General features: G+C 42.7%; 1 protein-coding gene across 1 annotated transcript; it reads left to right on the forward strand.

Annotated features, from left to right (window-relative positions):
• The first annotated feature begins 2,576 nt into the window (after window positions 1-2,576).
• cenpx (centromere protein X) lies at window positions 2,577-6,849 on the forward strand. The gene is made up of 5 exons (XM_033644083.2): window positions 2,577-2,658; window positions 3,257-3,308; window positions 4,655-4,708; window positions 4,790-4,878; window positions 5,252-6,849. The coding sequence occupies exons 1-5, from the start codon at window positions 2,623-2,625 to the stop codon at window positions 5,264-5,266; spliced, it is 246 nt and encodes an 81-aa protein (XP_033499974.1). The 5' UTR covers window positions 2,577-2,622; the 3' UTR covers window positions 5,267-6,849.
• The last annotated feature ends 9,076 nt before the right edge of the window (window positions 6,850-15,925 follow it).

Raw genomic sequence — 15,925 nt, forward strand, 5'->3', positions numbered from 1 at the left:
ACCCCGACTTCAGCTGGGATGGTGTCTGGGATACAGTTAAACAGTCATCCAGAAATCCTGACCACAAACAGATCCATCTAAATTTCATTCACCGTACATATATGACTCCTCGTAAACTTTACAGTATGAAACTTAAAGATAATCTGAACTGTACACTATGTTTTACAGGCACAGCAGGTACCTTTTTCCACATGATTTGGGAATGCCCAGGTGTTGCTAATTTTTGGAAAATGGTGCAGGGAGTACTGTCCTCATTCATGTCCATTCCTATCCCCCTGTCCCCATCTGTTTTTATTTTAAATGATCTCTCTCAACTGAAACTTCCAAAATCCCCAAAGCGCGTGTTTCTGGCTGGCCTGACTGCAGCTAAGAAGATGGTTGCAACAAGGTGGAAACCTCCCCATATACTAACTCGACGACAGTGGCTGCTTAATTTCATAGATGATGTGCTTCTGGAACTGTCCACAGCACGCGTCCATGGGGCAAGGGAGGAAGTGACAATGTGCTGGGCTCGAACAGTGGAGGCTCTCAAAGGCCTTTTAGTGTGAGGCCCCACCTCCCCCACCCCCTCTGGTCCTGTTTTCTTTGGTTGATGTTCCCTGTTGGTTTTTTTTTTTTTTTTTTTTTTTTTTTTTTTTGGTGTACTTTGCAGATTGTGGATGGCATCTAACATTTTGATAGCTCTAATTAGGTTATACATCAGTGGCACTTTGTTTCTTTGTTTTTGTGGCAGTTTTTCTTATTTAATTACTTATTACTTGTATTTCTATTATTTATTTATTTTTATTTTATTATTATTATTATTATTATTATTATTATTATCATTATTGGGTGTATGTATGTGTATATATGTGTGCATATCTGTGTATATGTATGTGTGTATGCATATGTGTCTATATATTTATTTTATTTATGTGCTGGTGAATGTATTGATGTCCTTCAAATCCTAATAAACATTTGATCACAAGAAATATGATCTGTAGTTTATAAAAGTATGTAACACTTTGCAAAACACTTAACTCATACTTGCCACATTATTGCTCTTAAAGGCCCAGTGTGTGAAATGGGTTGAAAACAGTGACATCAGTGGTCAAATTCTAGATTGCAGGGCTCACTCGCTCACCCCTCCCGTCGGGTAAATGACGGTGGCCTCGTAGGGACAAAAAGCCTTGCGCACGACTTTTTCAGGAGTAGGTCTATCTAGCGACGAGGTGAATGTTTATTTAGAAATCTAAGCCATGTTACGATATTGTAATGAATCACTCACGAGCAGGAGACCAGAGGAGTGTTTGGGAAAAAGGCCAGTTTATTTGAGCACTCCAGAAACTCCGGTAACACTCCACTCCATCCCAAACTCTGACTCTTCTAGCATAACAGACACACTTCATAACTTTACACACATACTCGTTTACCATCCCGAGTGGGGACCCCCCTCCCCTCTCTGCTCCACCAATCTCCAGCCCGCACACTGACTGACAGCGTAGCCGGTAACAGGGCTCAGCTGTTTATTTAGCCTAGCAATATCTCCGGACTATAGTAGCTGCAATGGACGACTTTGAACGCGATTTTGAAGAGTTTCTTGTAGCGGACAAAGATCCAGAGCCATACCTGTTTGAGCCGGAGCATACAGATGAGGAACTCCATGTGTTTGATGCTGAGCGGGTGAGAAGAGAGGCTGAATGCACAGAATGGGATTCGGTGCTACTGCTACCATCGTTGGGAGATATATCACCAGGAGGAAAAGCACCGCAGAGAGTGCATCACAAGGAGTGAAGTTGCGTCTTCTTTTCCTCGCAGATGACGGTTCGGGTTCATTCTCTCCTGTTGCGTGGTAAGTGTGGTCCATTCGCAAACTTTATAACTAAAAAAACTTTTCACTACTCTCTATCGACGAACTACTAACACTCTCTGCTGTTTCTTCCTCCTTCTTCCTTCCTTCCGCTGTCTTCGTTGGTTCATTTATACACGCAAAACGCGTTCTCTGGCTGGCTGGATTGTCCGCTCGGTCTGCCGTACATACATGGCGGCGCAAGATGGCGACCTCTCTAAAGCAAGGCCCTTGATATATATATATATATATATATATATAAAAGCATAATTATAAGGCTACGAAAACCAAACGAATTTTATTTTATAGCGATCATACACTTGTATAAACATATTAATGGGTAGAATATTCAGATTCAGATTCAGATTGACAATAAACCATGCCATATATTACACACTGGCCCTTTAAGTGTAAAGCTTCAGTTTTGTCTTGTCTTTGTCTTGTGTCCTATTTTTTTTTAAAGATGGGGAAATAACATTTAACAAACCTTAAAAATATAGGCCAAGGCTTATGAAAAATATTAAAATATGGTGTGTATGTCAACTACAAAATGAGGTATTCACGTATTACAAATGTGATGTTTTAAAAAACTAAAAATAAATAGGAAAACGTTTATAATTGCTTAAAATGATGTAACTATCACACAATCTATATTTCGATTATAAATAAATAAATAAAATTTAAAAAAAAAAATAAATGAAAAAATAAAGACGGAAGGCGGTGCGAATGACGTAAGAGGTCAGCGACCAATCGCTACGCAGAGCGCGCCAAGTTTCTCTCACAGCGTCACAAACATGGCGGAGAAGGAGACAGAAATTGGATTCAAAAAGGTAGAAGAATATAGCTACTTTGTTTATGTCTTTTATACTTAGTCGGTTTTCCTTGTGGATAAATAACAAACCGGAATTATTGCTTCGTCTTTGTCGCTGAATTTCATTTATTTTCTTCCATTAAACATTAACGCCGACCCTGTTTACAGAGCGCATCAGCTGCTCCTTGTTAGTCTGTGAGACGATTAAACTTTATACATCGCTGAGATATTATGCGGTGAATGAGCAATATATGTATGCCGAATGGAAGAGCGGTTTGTATTGTTTTAGAAAAAGTGCTCTGTAGTTACTATTTCGCGATAAAACCAGAGTTCGGCGCTTTCGCCCGTTAAGTTGCCGTTTTCCCAAAAGCACTTTGATATGAGGAAGCAGCGTAACATTAGCAAGCTACAAGACAAAAGCAGTGATATTTGAAGTGGAAAAAAGGTGACATTTTATTTGGAAAACTATGTTGTGTTCATATCTACACAAAAAACTGTGCACCATTCACTAAATGTATAACATTAAGTGTATTTAGTTTGTGTCATTGGTAAACATAGATCATCTACTACTGTCACATACACTGTGTTACAAGGGTCTCTGTTCTCCTCATTTACAGGAAACAGTGAGCAAACTCTTGTCAAGTTTCTTCAAGGAGGACAAAACCAGACGTGAGTTGGATAAACATATTCAAAAAGATATGCCAGGGTTTCATTTGTGGAATTTTGGGGGGCCAGTTGGTCTGAACTTTAATGCAGTGTTAGTTCTCTCAGTCAGAGACACAGAGAGTCTGTGTCAGGGGGAGCATGTCAGATGTGCTCACTGTGAGCACAGGCTGCGCACAAGGATGAGGTTTTTCTCCTGTGCTATTCTCTCAGTTTTCTAATGAATTTATGATCAATGAGAAATATGTTAGATTGTTTAAATATGCTGACGACATGGCTTTAGTTGGTCTTTTATAGAGAGCAGACACAGGCCCACACTAAAGCCCTTTAAACATGGTGTTGCATCAGCGAGTTAGAATGTAATATGGCCAAGACTAAAGAATTGATTATTTGCACAAAACAAGATCTGAAGACAGAGCCAGTTTCACTCGATGGACAACGTGTTGAAGTTGTGGAAATAAATACCTTGGTACGGTTTTGGACTCCCATGTGAGCTTCTCTGGAAATACTGAGTATATTTTCAAGAGATGCTCACAGCAACCTTATCGTCTTAGGAAACGCAGTGGCCTCAGTGTTAGTCAGCTGATTATAGATTAGTGTACAAAATTATGGTTGAGAGTGTTTTAACTTTTCACCTTCCTGCCTGGTACGGTCATCTTAATTGTAACAGTGTCTTTTGTGTTTGTTGCGCTGAAGACAAATCTTCATCCATGGTAGACAATAAAGATATATTCTATTCCCTGGGTCTTCAACAGGGGGTCCGTGACCCCTAGAGGGTCCTCAGAGTTACTATAGGGGGGCCACCAAATGACCTCTAAATAATCTAATTAACTAATGAATGTTTTAGTAAGTAAAATGTGTCTGAAAATCCACATTAACGTGAATCTAACAAATTATTAGCCAAGATAATTAGTCTATTCATAAAACCTATTAGTTAACAGTACACAACATTTTTGACAGGCTGACTGTTACCCAGGAATCGTTATGTGTTCATGTGAGCTAGCTAACGCTACATCGCTGTGCGGCACCTGTAATTATTTTTGCATCTTAGCCAGTTAGCTGTATTACTGTGTCAAGTGTACAGGCATTCTTGTGTGGCACAATGGATTGTTTCATAACTTTTTAACAGACTCTGACACCGTCCACTTGAAAGTGCAGAGGGTGAGGCTAACGCACCTAGCAATGCTACAACTGCTGCTTAGTTAGCAACTAGGCAAACAAGAGAAGACCCAAAAAATATTCAGAACTATCTCAAGTGCAACTCCTTGGGGTCCCTTCTGTTTATCTTTGACAACTCCAAAACTGTTTTATATGTGATTCCACAGCTCACTAAATCCCACTCTCTGTTACAGTAAGTGGCGATGCTGTGCTACTCATGGCAGAGATGCTTAAAGTATTTGTCCAAGGTAAGGAGTTCTGCTGGGAACACTTGTATACAGATTGCCTAATGATAAAACGGTTAATATAATGTGTTATCTTGTTCCCAGAGGCGGCTGTGAGATCACAGAAACAAGCTGAGGCTGAAGACTGCGATCAAGTAGAGATAGAGCACTTTGAAAAGATCCTCCCTCAGCTGGTGCGTATCTTAAAAGACTGTAGATTTATAAGTTATTTAAAAGCCAGAGATTTTAATAATGCAATGCAAAGGCTGCTCCAGTGTCCCGTGTAATATGGATTTGTTGTTTAGACCAGCAGGGCATGTTATTTTTCTTGTTTGGCTCCTGAATTCTGAATCATTTCTGTGATGCACACTCAGCCTAGATGCCTCAGATTGTGCTGTTTGATTTGAAATAAATTCCCGAAATCCCACAGACCTGCTCAAGCTGCTCGTAGTTTGTTATAGAAAATGATGGTCAGACATAAAAGCAAATTCGACATAGGATAAGTCTGTTTCAAAAGATTTATTTCCAATAATAATCTCACAGTTTTTCATCTCTTTTCCAATGCAGCTGCTGGACTTCTAGCATGGCAAAGCCACAAGATGGAGCCAGAGTGTTGCCTGTGTGTTCCTGCTTGAATCCTCCAACTTCAATTCTGCTTATTTTTTCTGTATATCTGTAATTTCACAACCACTCAAATAGAGAGATTACATTAAGAGCGTCTTTCTGTATGTGTTTGAGACGTGTGATTTTCAGTAGAAAGCTGCGGCGCTGTCCGCACGCCTCCATGCCACCACCAATAAGGCCCACCTGTGCTCCTCTGCAACAACAGGTGCTTCCAGCATGCTCCATAGTGCCCTTCATCAAAGCCTCCTGGAGCAGTTGGAAGCAATTAGAGTAATAAGGGGAGCAGCCAGTCCCTTAGATGATGACAAGTGCCAGGAAAAAAGGAGTACCCCCTCCGGCCACTTTGAAGTTCCCTTTTGCTGTCCTGCGATGTTTAGTTAGAGGTGGGGGGAAGGGCAAAGGGGACCTCTGGCACAGGGGGAAAGTTGAATGGGAGTGTGCGTGCATGAATGCGTGCATGTGTTAGCCAAACATGGCCAGAGACCACACGCATAGATATTCTGTTTGAAAGGAAACATAACAAAACACATTGGAACATGGTCCAAGAAGAGCAGGGTGCAATTCTGAAGGTAAATAAACAAAAGAGGCGAGTAGTAGAGGTGCTTTCTCTCCTTTCACCACAGCAGAGGGGGAAGCTGGGCCTACAAGGGAGAGCGTAATGTGGGGTTTTCTAACCCAAAGTGCCTCTGATGGTTTTTCCACCAGTGGTGTATTTGACCAACATGTCTTTACTATGAGTCAGCATAGCTGTACAACACCTCACACTATTTATTTGTGTGGCTCTCCCGTGACTCACTACGCTTACAAACGCCGCTCACATGCAGCTGGAAGCAACTTAGGCTGAAGTCCGGGCTCAGATAGGTGCTCAAGGACGCAGCACCTGGAGTTTGACCCAGCACCTTTTTTAGTAGGGCCCAGACTGGATTTGTGTTTCCCAGGAGAAACATCCACAGCAGGCCTTCAGTGGAAGGTGTGTGTGGTTCAGTGAAATTTAGCCATTAATGCAAAAAGAAAGGAGGTTAAATAATTAGTTGGGTTAATAAAGACAGAAAGAGGACATCCACCAGAAAATTTTGAGCATCAAACACTTAATTTCTTACATTCTGGTGAATTGTTATGCTCCGATTCGTGCATTTTCTGCATCAATATATGGTGTAATTGTCTTTAATTTTATCATGATAAAAGCCCTCTGCTACTTTCATGTGTTTATAGGGGGAGACAAATGAACATTTTCAAAAAATATATATCCACACCTATGAATTAGAGTCATTCACAGCAGCAAGTCCTGCCCTCTAGTTTTTAGGAGCACAGAAAACTGCAGCTCCACTGCTTTGACAACCTGCTCACTCATTTAAAATGAATTTAAATACCAGATATGGTGCCAAATAATCTTTATGAAAAAGTGGAATACATCCGCACTAATTTCCACAGTAAGATAAAAAGGTGTTTTTTGGTATGTAGCGTTTCTGGTCGTTTGTAAAAGATGAAATGAATCCCCAGCTGTCAATCATCTCAAATGAAATAAAAATAATTGTCTTGGATCTCTCATCTCTTCTTTTTTCCACCATATGAGTTGCTGAAAAGTCTCAGTCCTGCTGAAGTGGTGCACTACTGTACAACTTTTCTCCTTATGCATCTTAGTGGAACAAATTACATCTGAAGGCAGTATTATTAAACATACGAAAGCAGTTAGGACAAGAATGGGGAGGGGCGTTGAAGAGAGTAATGAGTTAAAGCTTTTCTTGATCATACATTAAAGGCAGGGAGTGTCGACAGCCAGTCCAGACACTTTGGAGAAGCTCTGGAGTGAGAAGCTGTTCCCAGGAGAAACAGACTGATCTGTCTCCAGCCTTCTGGCTGCTCTTTGGACAGCGCAGCACATGGGACAAGGGCCTCATCACTCGAAGATATCTGCCTGATTGTAGCCATCAATATCAATACAGATATTAAAGCAGCACCAGTGACTGCCAGGATTTTTTTTTTGAATAATAAAACTAAAGGCTGTCCACTTCGGTTTACTATTTTTTATACAAATACAGATTGCAGGTCTGTGTCCGAGCCTGATAAGGCTGTGTCATAACAGTAATTGTGGTTTACGGTGATGCTTGTCTGGGGTGGAGTCGTCTGCATCAGGCTTGAGAGACCCTGTGAGGGTCTGTTAGGATTATGTCAGATTTCCTTAATTCCCGACTCACTAGTCTGTGGTTGATTTTTTTCTGTTAGAGTGACACAGCTTCGTCCATCTCTCCAACTTTCTGTCATCTTGCTCCTTTCTTCTCGGGGCCCAAACTAGGGTCCCGTCTATGACAAGTGATCATAATACACCCATTTCCCTGACTGTTGGATTTTCTTAGATGGCTGTAACGACATGCAAGCAGGCAAAATGTGAAGTGTATGAGCTACGTCAAAGTTTATCGGCTTATACGGCACATGAAACATTCACCATGAATGCAAACATAAAACATTTACTGTGCCATATACATCATTCTCATTAGTAATTCTGCAAGTCTTTTTATCTGACAGACCTTGTACTTTTTCTTGAATGTGGTTGAAACATTTGACTGAAGTCTGGAAAAGACGAATAAGATCTTCTGGCATGCAAGTTAATTTATAATTCTTGCAAAGACAAGTCCACGACAGGAAATGTTAATCCACAGAGAAGCCACAGGTGTCATCTGCCATTGGTGCCATTTTCACCCCCAACATTTCAATTACACATTGTTTGTGAGCAGTCATTTTATAAATATGTGATGGCATGCATCTGCTCTCGGATGTTTGTGTGCACGTATGTGCTTGCATGCATGTTGTGCTTGATCTGGGGCTGTGATGCATTAGTACCGAGGAGACAAGAGGCCCTTGTGGCCCCCTCATGGGCATGGAGCTGTCTAACCATGGAGGAATGCTGCAGGGGACACAGAGCGAGTGCATTCCTCTTAGATGCTCCACACGCAACTCACGCACACATGAAAAGTTACAAACATTTACAGCCCTGTCAAAAAAAACCCCAAAAAAACAACCCAAACAAAACGTGGTCACGGTGTTTGGTGCGCATGCGTTTTACAAAAAGCTTGCGTGTGTGGAGAGAATGCAAATACAGACACAGCATCTCTGTTGACTGTATATACTGCTGTGACATGCGGGTTTCCTGGAGGCCCCGGGCCTCTCTGAGGTGCCTGGGGTCCTAAGGCTAAGCTTTGTTAAGGAGCCACGGGGCCCACGCCGGGGATGATTAGAACATACCTGGCAGTTTGAGCCACTTGGGCGCTCTGCTGGGATCACTCCTAACTGGTTGTGGCGCTTGGCTGTTAGTCTGAGGCTGGAGATGGTCTGCTGCTGTGCTCTGTGTATCGGCTGGGGCTTTGGTAGCCACGGGGGGCGGAAAGGATTCTTCCGGAACCAGTGAGGTGGATGATAAGGTCAAAGACCTTGGCATGCAGCTGAAGAGGGAAAAGGGAGCAAGAGAGATGTACAATTAGGCCCGCAGCTGGGTTATTTCTGGAGCCCTGTACTACTACCTTAACTACATTACCCTCCTCTTCCACCCCGAGTCCCCTCTACTCTCTGTCTCCACCCCCCTCCTCTGTGTGGTGGCCTACATGGTCAGGGCATAGGCAATAACAACAGAGTAATCCCCTTACATAACACCGCACAAACTCGACGAAACAAGACCATTCAATTAATTTTGGAAGCGTCTAAAAATAAAGAAGCAGTTCAGTCGAGGTGACGTCAAAAGGGGTGTGTGTATGTGTGTGTGTGTTTGTGGGGGGGGACCTCAAACGAGCCGCCGAGACCCGACTGGACTGGAGGTCAGCGAAGCTCTCTATTTTTAGGTCTTGTCAAAAGCAGAGGTATAAAATTAGTCCAGCTTTGACCCACACAGGTTCCGTCAGTTACGCTTAGAGGAGCTGTGAACTTGAAGGTCACGCACTCGGAATGATGAAAGGGCCGATGTTTGATGATATTTAAAAAGGAGCAAGTAATGACCGAAATCTCTTTAGCTGGTGGCAGGTGGCACAGTGTGAGGTTGGCCTTTGTTAGACTTGTTAAAGTACTTCATCAGCAGACATGCGAAGCCCTCGGCGATGGGCTGCAAACAACACTGTAAATGCTGTTTGGACAAAAGCGGTAAATGGGGCAAACTGCTGCCTGACTTTGATGTCATATTTGAGCAATGTTGGAGAACAGACCATCAGGCTTATGTTAGAGTTTTAGCATCAGTCTCTCTGTACATAGATTTAAAAAAAAAATCTAAGGCCTGAAGGAGGCCAGTGTAAACAAGAGTTAAGGGTACTGGGTCAAAACAAGTCTTCCAAGTTCCCTCCGCAGGTCCAGAGGCCAGCATGCTGACTGTCTGTCCTCACAGTGGTCAGGGGCGCCGGAACTCTAAATTAGCCCCGGTGAGTCAACAGGACAGCTTTCATGTAGACAAGGGCTCATGTCAGATTGCAGGAGAGGTCAGGATGTAAGGGTCAGGGGTCAGGATGCAGTGTTGGTCCTCATCTTTAACAGCTTCCTGTCTGCTGTGTTGTGCAAACCTGAATGGTAATCCCTTGTGATACAGGTTCAAAGCAAAGGGATTGCCTCTCTCTCTGGTGCAGGTATGGGACTCATCACTCTACTTGTACTTGGTGGGTTCACCACTTGACTGAAGCATCTCACCAGCTAAGGACTGGACTGGCTTCTCACAGGCATTTATGGTCCCCTGAGGATGCACACTGCCAATTCCTCGTCTTAAACCACTATGAGGTTGACATTTTGGGATTTTAATGACACGTCTTGACAACTATCAGATAGATTATGACCATGACATGCGGTGCAAATATTCATTTTGCATAAAGGATGAATCCTATCAACATTGGTGATCCTCTTGGTTTCACTTTCGCACCACCATGAGGTTGACATTTGTGGTATAAGTAAGATGTCTCGAAATAACAATTGGATGGATCGCTAAGACATTTGGTACAAGCTTTCATGTTGGAATTAATTATAAAACTTTCAATGATCCCTTAACTTTCCATCTTGCAGGTCAAAAGTTTTATTTGTCCAGTACTTCTGATTATGACTAAATACCTACAAAAATAATTATATTCCCATCAGTCTCAGCTATAGTTTGTATTTTTTGCAAATTAGCAAACGTTATTATGCTAACATACTAGACCTAGAGTTCACTTGCTTTGGTCAGAATCAGGGACTCATTTAGGTACAAACTTGTAAAATTGCCTAGAGTTGGTTCGTGTTCTCACGGCAGCATTTACAAGCGGACCAGACCAAATGCCTTGCCCGAGAAAGCTGCTCTTGATTGGTCAGAGTTTCCATACGGGAAAAATCCAGGAAGTAAACAAAATGTTGAAGAAGAGTACACTTGCAAGATAAATGTGACACTTTCTAATGTCACAATGGAGGGACAACTACACAGGTTGATTTTAGCGCTGCTCATCGTGGACTATATTGCTGTCATTGTTCATTTTAGTCAAACCATACAGTTTGAAAACGAGGCGCAGCTCCAACTGTTTTGATGCATTGGATGTGCTGAATGTGCATATTAAGGCAGTACAGGAGGAGGTGCACATTAATAATCCTCCAGGACTGTAACATGCTCATGTTTAACCCAAACCATGCAATATACGACTGCATTTGGTTCGGATCGAGGTCGGAACACATTCTCACCACAAACGAACCACACCAGAGTTTGTTTGTAACCGGGCCAAGACCATCTCTTCAAGAAGGTCTCGATCCGGTTGTTTTGGTGCGCACCCAAGTGCGATTGCTGTATTCACACCTGCCCAAACGAACCGCACAAACAAACTTGAGTTTGATTGAACCGAATCAAACAGGACAGGTGTGAAAGCACCCTAAGGGGGCTTTCCCATCAGGGACTCAGGTCTGCATCCGAGTACACTTGACCCCAAAGCCCATTTTGTTTAACTAGTGTGAATACTGTTTACTGTACCGTGGAATAGCGCACTGATCCATATTTGGGTCCACTTGAAAAAAGTGAATTCTCGAGTACGGTTCACGTGTACTCTGGTCTGGTGCACATCAGGTGTAAACACCAACTGTACCCAAAAAAGGAAGTGGAGTGCTATTTTTATGCAACTACAAGGAGATTTTAATTGTTTATGAAACAGCATCAATGTAATGCTGGTGCCTCTATATCAGACGGCAGCACAACCTATCATGGACAGACCCAAATTCGCCTTCCCTGCTGCCTTTGATCGGCTGTCAGAGCTTTGACGGGAGGCGCAGAGCTCTACGTCACAGTAGTGGCTCCTTCTCCAACAGGGAGCAGAACTTCGCCTAGCTGTTTCGTCCATCCCCGCTGATGATGGTCCCAGAGGCAGCTGTCTGCGGCACCCTCTTCTATTCTGTAGCACAACAAAAATGTCACAGACATGGTACAAATTAATTGTACCTAGTATGAAAACCTCCTAAGATTATGAACATGTTAACATCCCTGCTAAACATCAGCATGTTAACAACTGCCATGCTACCATTAGTATTCAGCTCAAAGCACCGCTACGTTAATGAACAACTTTTTGCTACCATCGCTGTAGACTATTATGCCAAACCTGTTCAGTGGCTTTATTAACGCAATACAGGAGGATAGTAAAACATGACTGATCGGATCAGGTGGTCTTTCTGGCCCTCTAATCCAAAAAAGTCAGCTTGAATTATGCAGAATCTGTAGCAGCAAAGTTCACTATCACAATTTATTTGACAGCAATTTACATCAAACAAATCCTGAACCACAACCTTTAAGATTTCGAGGCCTGACCTTCATAATTTATTTGATTTTTGACACAAATGTTTCATTTTAAAATATATAACAAGTTGCTCCGATGCTCCTGCTCACCCTCAGACTTTGAAGGTGCACCTGTTTCTGCACAGATGTCATTCTGTAGTTATGGAGGGAAGGTGAAACTTCAGGGTCAACAGGAGACACAGCAGGGTGCTCCGCTGCAAGGTGTCTCTTTTTCTGGAAGAGCCAATTCAGGCTCTTTTTTGTTTCTCCGGCATGAAAACAGGGAGAACAGGAGAGGTGATTTACCAGCCTGTCTTGACATCAAACTGGAAATAAACCAGAGCTGCTGGAAACACGCAGGCCCTGGAGGAGCAAAAAGGGGGACGGAGTTAATGCACATTTCACATCACACAAGTGGAGCTTGGATGATGTATGGTTACTGCTGCAGGGGACAGTTGGCTCTGAAAGACGTCTGCAAATCACATGGTTTGATTCTTGCTCTTTGTCAGAATTTCTAACAATCACATACAGTAAAAGAGGGTGCTGACACGAGATGATCTCCGACCTCTGAAGACCCGTAAATTGCACAAACTCTCCCCCTCTTAAATGTTCTATCTTCATCAGACAGAGAGGAGAAGGTGAAACTTGTTTCCAGACATAAAATGTAAACCTCTCTCCAAAAACAGCAAAGGAGCAGATCCACTCACAATGAGCTGTAATTTAAAAAAACGCCTCTCCTGGAAAAACAACAATAAATTTGAGGGGGCTTCAAAGGGGCCGCCGGTGCTCTTACTTTTCTGTACATAAAACAAAGCACCGGTATGTTCTTAAACCACTTAATCGCTCACCCTGCGATGAAACACACTGAGACAGAGACTGAGAGAGAGATGTAGCAGGCAAAGAAAAGGAGGAGACTCCTCTGACTTAATGTGTGGAGGCTTTTATGGTGTCTGACTAAAGGACTGTTGGTTAATCTCCTTTCTCTTTCTGCTTTTATCTTTTTTTCCTATAACTCTCACTCTATCTAAAAGTCTTCAGTCTTAATATGGTAATATTATCCAACAAAAGAGTAAAGTTTTCAACAGAGCTCCATGTTTCCCAGCATGGTTCTAGGGTGCAAAATAACCCCGGGCAGTAGGGGCCTAATTTGGGCTGAAAGCCAGTCTATCATATAAGAGCATCAGAATGATTGCCACAGCGGGAGCAAGACCGTCTTCTGTGACCAGATATCCCAGTGGTGCTGCTGGATGTTGCATTGATACACCACACTGGCTAAGGAGCTTCATCAGTGGGAGGGCAACGTCCTGCATCCTGATTCTGTTAAGAGGCAAAGCCATGACATGTCTGAGTGCCCAAAGAGAAAAGGCCAGGTGTCCCCCAGTTCCTTTTCCATTTCCCTCCTCATCCTGCTAACTAACAGCACCAGGGAGCTACCACCCCTGGCACTGACACCAGGATCACTGAGCTGCGGAGCTGCGTGGGACTGAAGACTTAAGCCCCTTTCACACATGCAGTCTATCACTGTAATGTTCATGAGCATTTCCTGCATGGGGTAATGTGTGAATGGAAACAGCGATTGATATTCAGGTTAATCTGTACTGCCAATTTCCCACCTCGAGACCAAAGCTGCTTTTTCATAAGAAATCCAGATGATGTCACAGGAATCAGGTCTGGACATTGTCAGGAGTCTCTCTTTCAGACATTTAGCACATAACAGGAGATTGTCTGTGTCAGAAGCGTTCTCACCTACTGGAAATGCACCAAAGTGGTTAGATTTAGGCGAGGAGTAGAGGCTGAGAAGAGCATGTAGGGGGCAGGTCATGACACAGATTATGCCCTGGTCACGTGGCTGGTTCGTAATTTGGTCATAAACAACAAAGTCTTTTGCTGTTCCTTGAATTTGTCTGAAGATTTAGGCTTATTGGCAGAAAGTCCCGAATCTCGTCATCTCTCCAGTGAGACATTTTCATTGCCGTCTTCGTGTTAATGACCCTTCTTCTTCACCCTTGGATGTTTGTTTTCTTCCAGTTTTGCACAAACCTTGTGTTAGAAACTTTAAAAACATGCCCAAATGGAAACATTGGACATTACATTGACTTTGCACTCCGGAGCTGGCAGGATGTCCAGTCCATCTGATTCGGACATTTGTGTATACGGCTCCTGCAGGTGATGTCTAGATAATTTCAGGTTTAGAGGGCATGTGTGAAAGGGGCTCTAGTAACATTTCGGGAAAAACACCAGTATGACTGCAGTAACACTGCAGAAACAAGCAAATAGAGGGATACGTCCACTTGACGAAAGAGGCTTTTGACCAATTACAAGACTCCGCTTCGTTCCTTTTAATGTATAGAATGCATTACATGTCTCTCAAATTAGCTGAATAATGAATACGTTTTAAAAACATTGGCACTGGACAAAAAAAGCTCCTCGCCCGCCATGTTCCTTGTTCATCCAGCCTTGACCCAACACCTTCTTCTTCTGTCGACCTCGACAGACGCATCCATGAGTGTTGCATTACCACCATCTGTTGGACTGTCCCTTGCTTCCCTGTATTCCTGCATTGCCATGGCATGTGTGAAAAGGCGCAAGACAGAAATAATAGTGAATACTGAAAATCACGAGCAGTGCCTGAAAGGTTATCCCAGTAATGTACCAGGAACTACGTGTGAAAGAGGCTTTAGTTGTCAACTGCTGCCTGACAGGAGAACTAAGACTCACATTTACAAAGAAAACATGGAATTTAGTTTGGCATTTCACTGTAAGAGGTGTGCCAGATTACCAACGCTGATTATATGAACACTATATAGATCTAACCACTGTATAATCCACCGTCCCCTCCTGTTTGGCATCTAAATAAAAACTGAGCTGAGATGCATAGCAGCTGTAGGAGTGACAATTCTGCTGAAATGTGCTTTAGATTAAGGTCTCGAAAGTGAGCTGCTGGTTTCTATTTTCTGGGCTGGATGAAGACCTTTCCAAAAGAAAAAAAAACATTCAACAGAGACATGGTTCAGAGTGATGATATGAAATGTATCAACTACAAAAGAAACAATCCACTGAGCACAAATTGATAGAAAGAATCATCTGTGGGACACACGTTTGACAAAAACACAAGATCTGCTTGTTATTATTGACATGCCGATCCAACCCGAAGTGTAATTTAGTGTCCAATAAAGGTGTTTCAGGCCCAAAAGCAGAGACATTTTCGTCCCACTGAGGTCATGGGAAAAGTTTACACACAGGCTATTTTATGAATGGGTATCCCAGGGTGTTGAGCTGCTGACCCAGGTGGAGAAAGCACAGAAAGGACAAGAACGTAACACGCACTGTGTGCTTTTGAGGTTATGAAACCTTGTATTTGCTGACGGCGGCCCAATCTCCTTCCTTCATCTTTCTGACTTGAAGAAATATTGTCACAATACGTTAAAAGGAAGGTCAGATGCTCGGTAACAATGTAAAAACACCAGCCATCAGAGCAATTTTATTCTTCGCTGCATCTCAGACGCCGAGAGTGGAAGCGGAGCTTGTTCATCCACAGCTGAGTAAACTACTTAAGTCTATCTTATATGGCTGCAGACATGATTTTTGAAATGCAAAAACCTCAAAATGTGGTAATGATAGAGATAGACAAACACAGCCATGTTTGATTGCCAGACTTCCTTTTGTTATTTCACTGTGTGTCTGAAGTCCTGAGAGAGTGAGTGAAATCTTAGCGAACTGTCTTCAGTTTCTGCACTTTCTCTGAATCAAAAACTGGCGATAAAATCTGCTGGACAGGATTCACAGAGGAGAACGCTTTGACAACACACTATGCGGCTACCAAATACTGCACAGGCAGCCAGTGCCTTGTCTTTCCTTGAAATCTCTTATTGTCC

The sequence above is a fragment of the Epinephelus lanceolatus genome, chromosome 18, assembly GCF_041903045.1.
Source record: "Epinephelus lanceolatus isolate andai-2023 chromosome 18, ASM4190304v1, whole genome shotgun sequence".
In the NCBI taxonomy this organism is placed as follows: Eukaryota; Metazoa; Chordata; class Actinopteri; order Perciformes; family Serranidae; genus Epinephelus; species Epinephelus lanceolatus.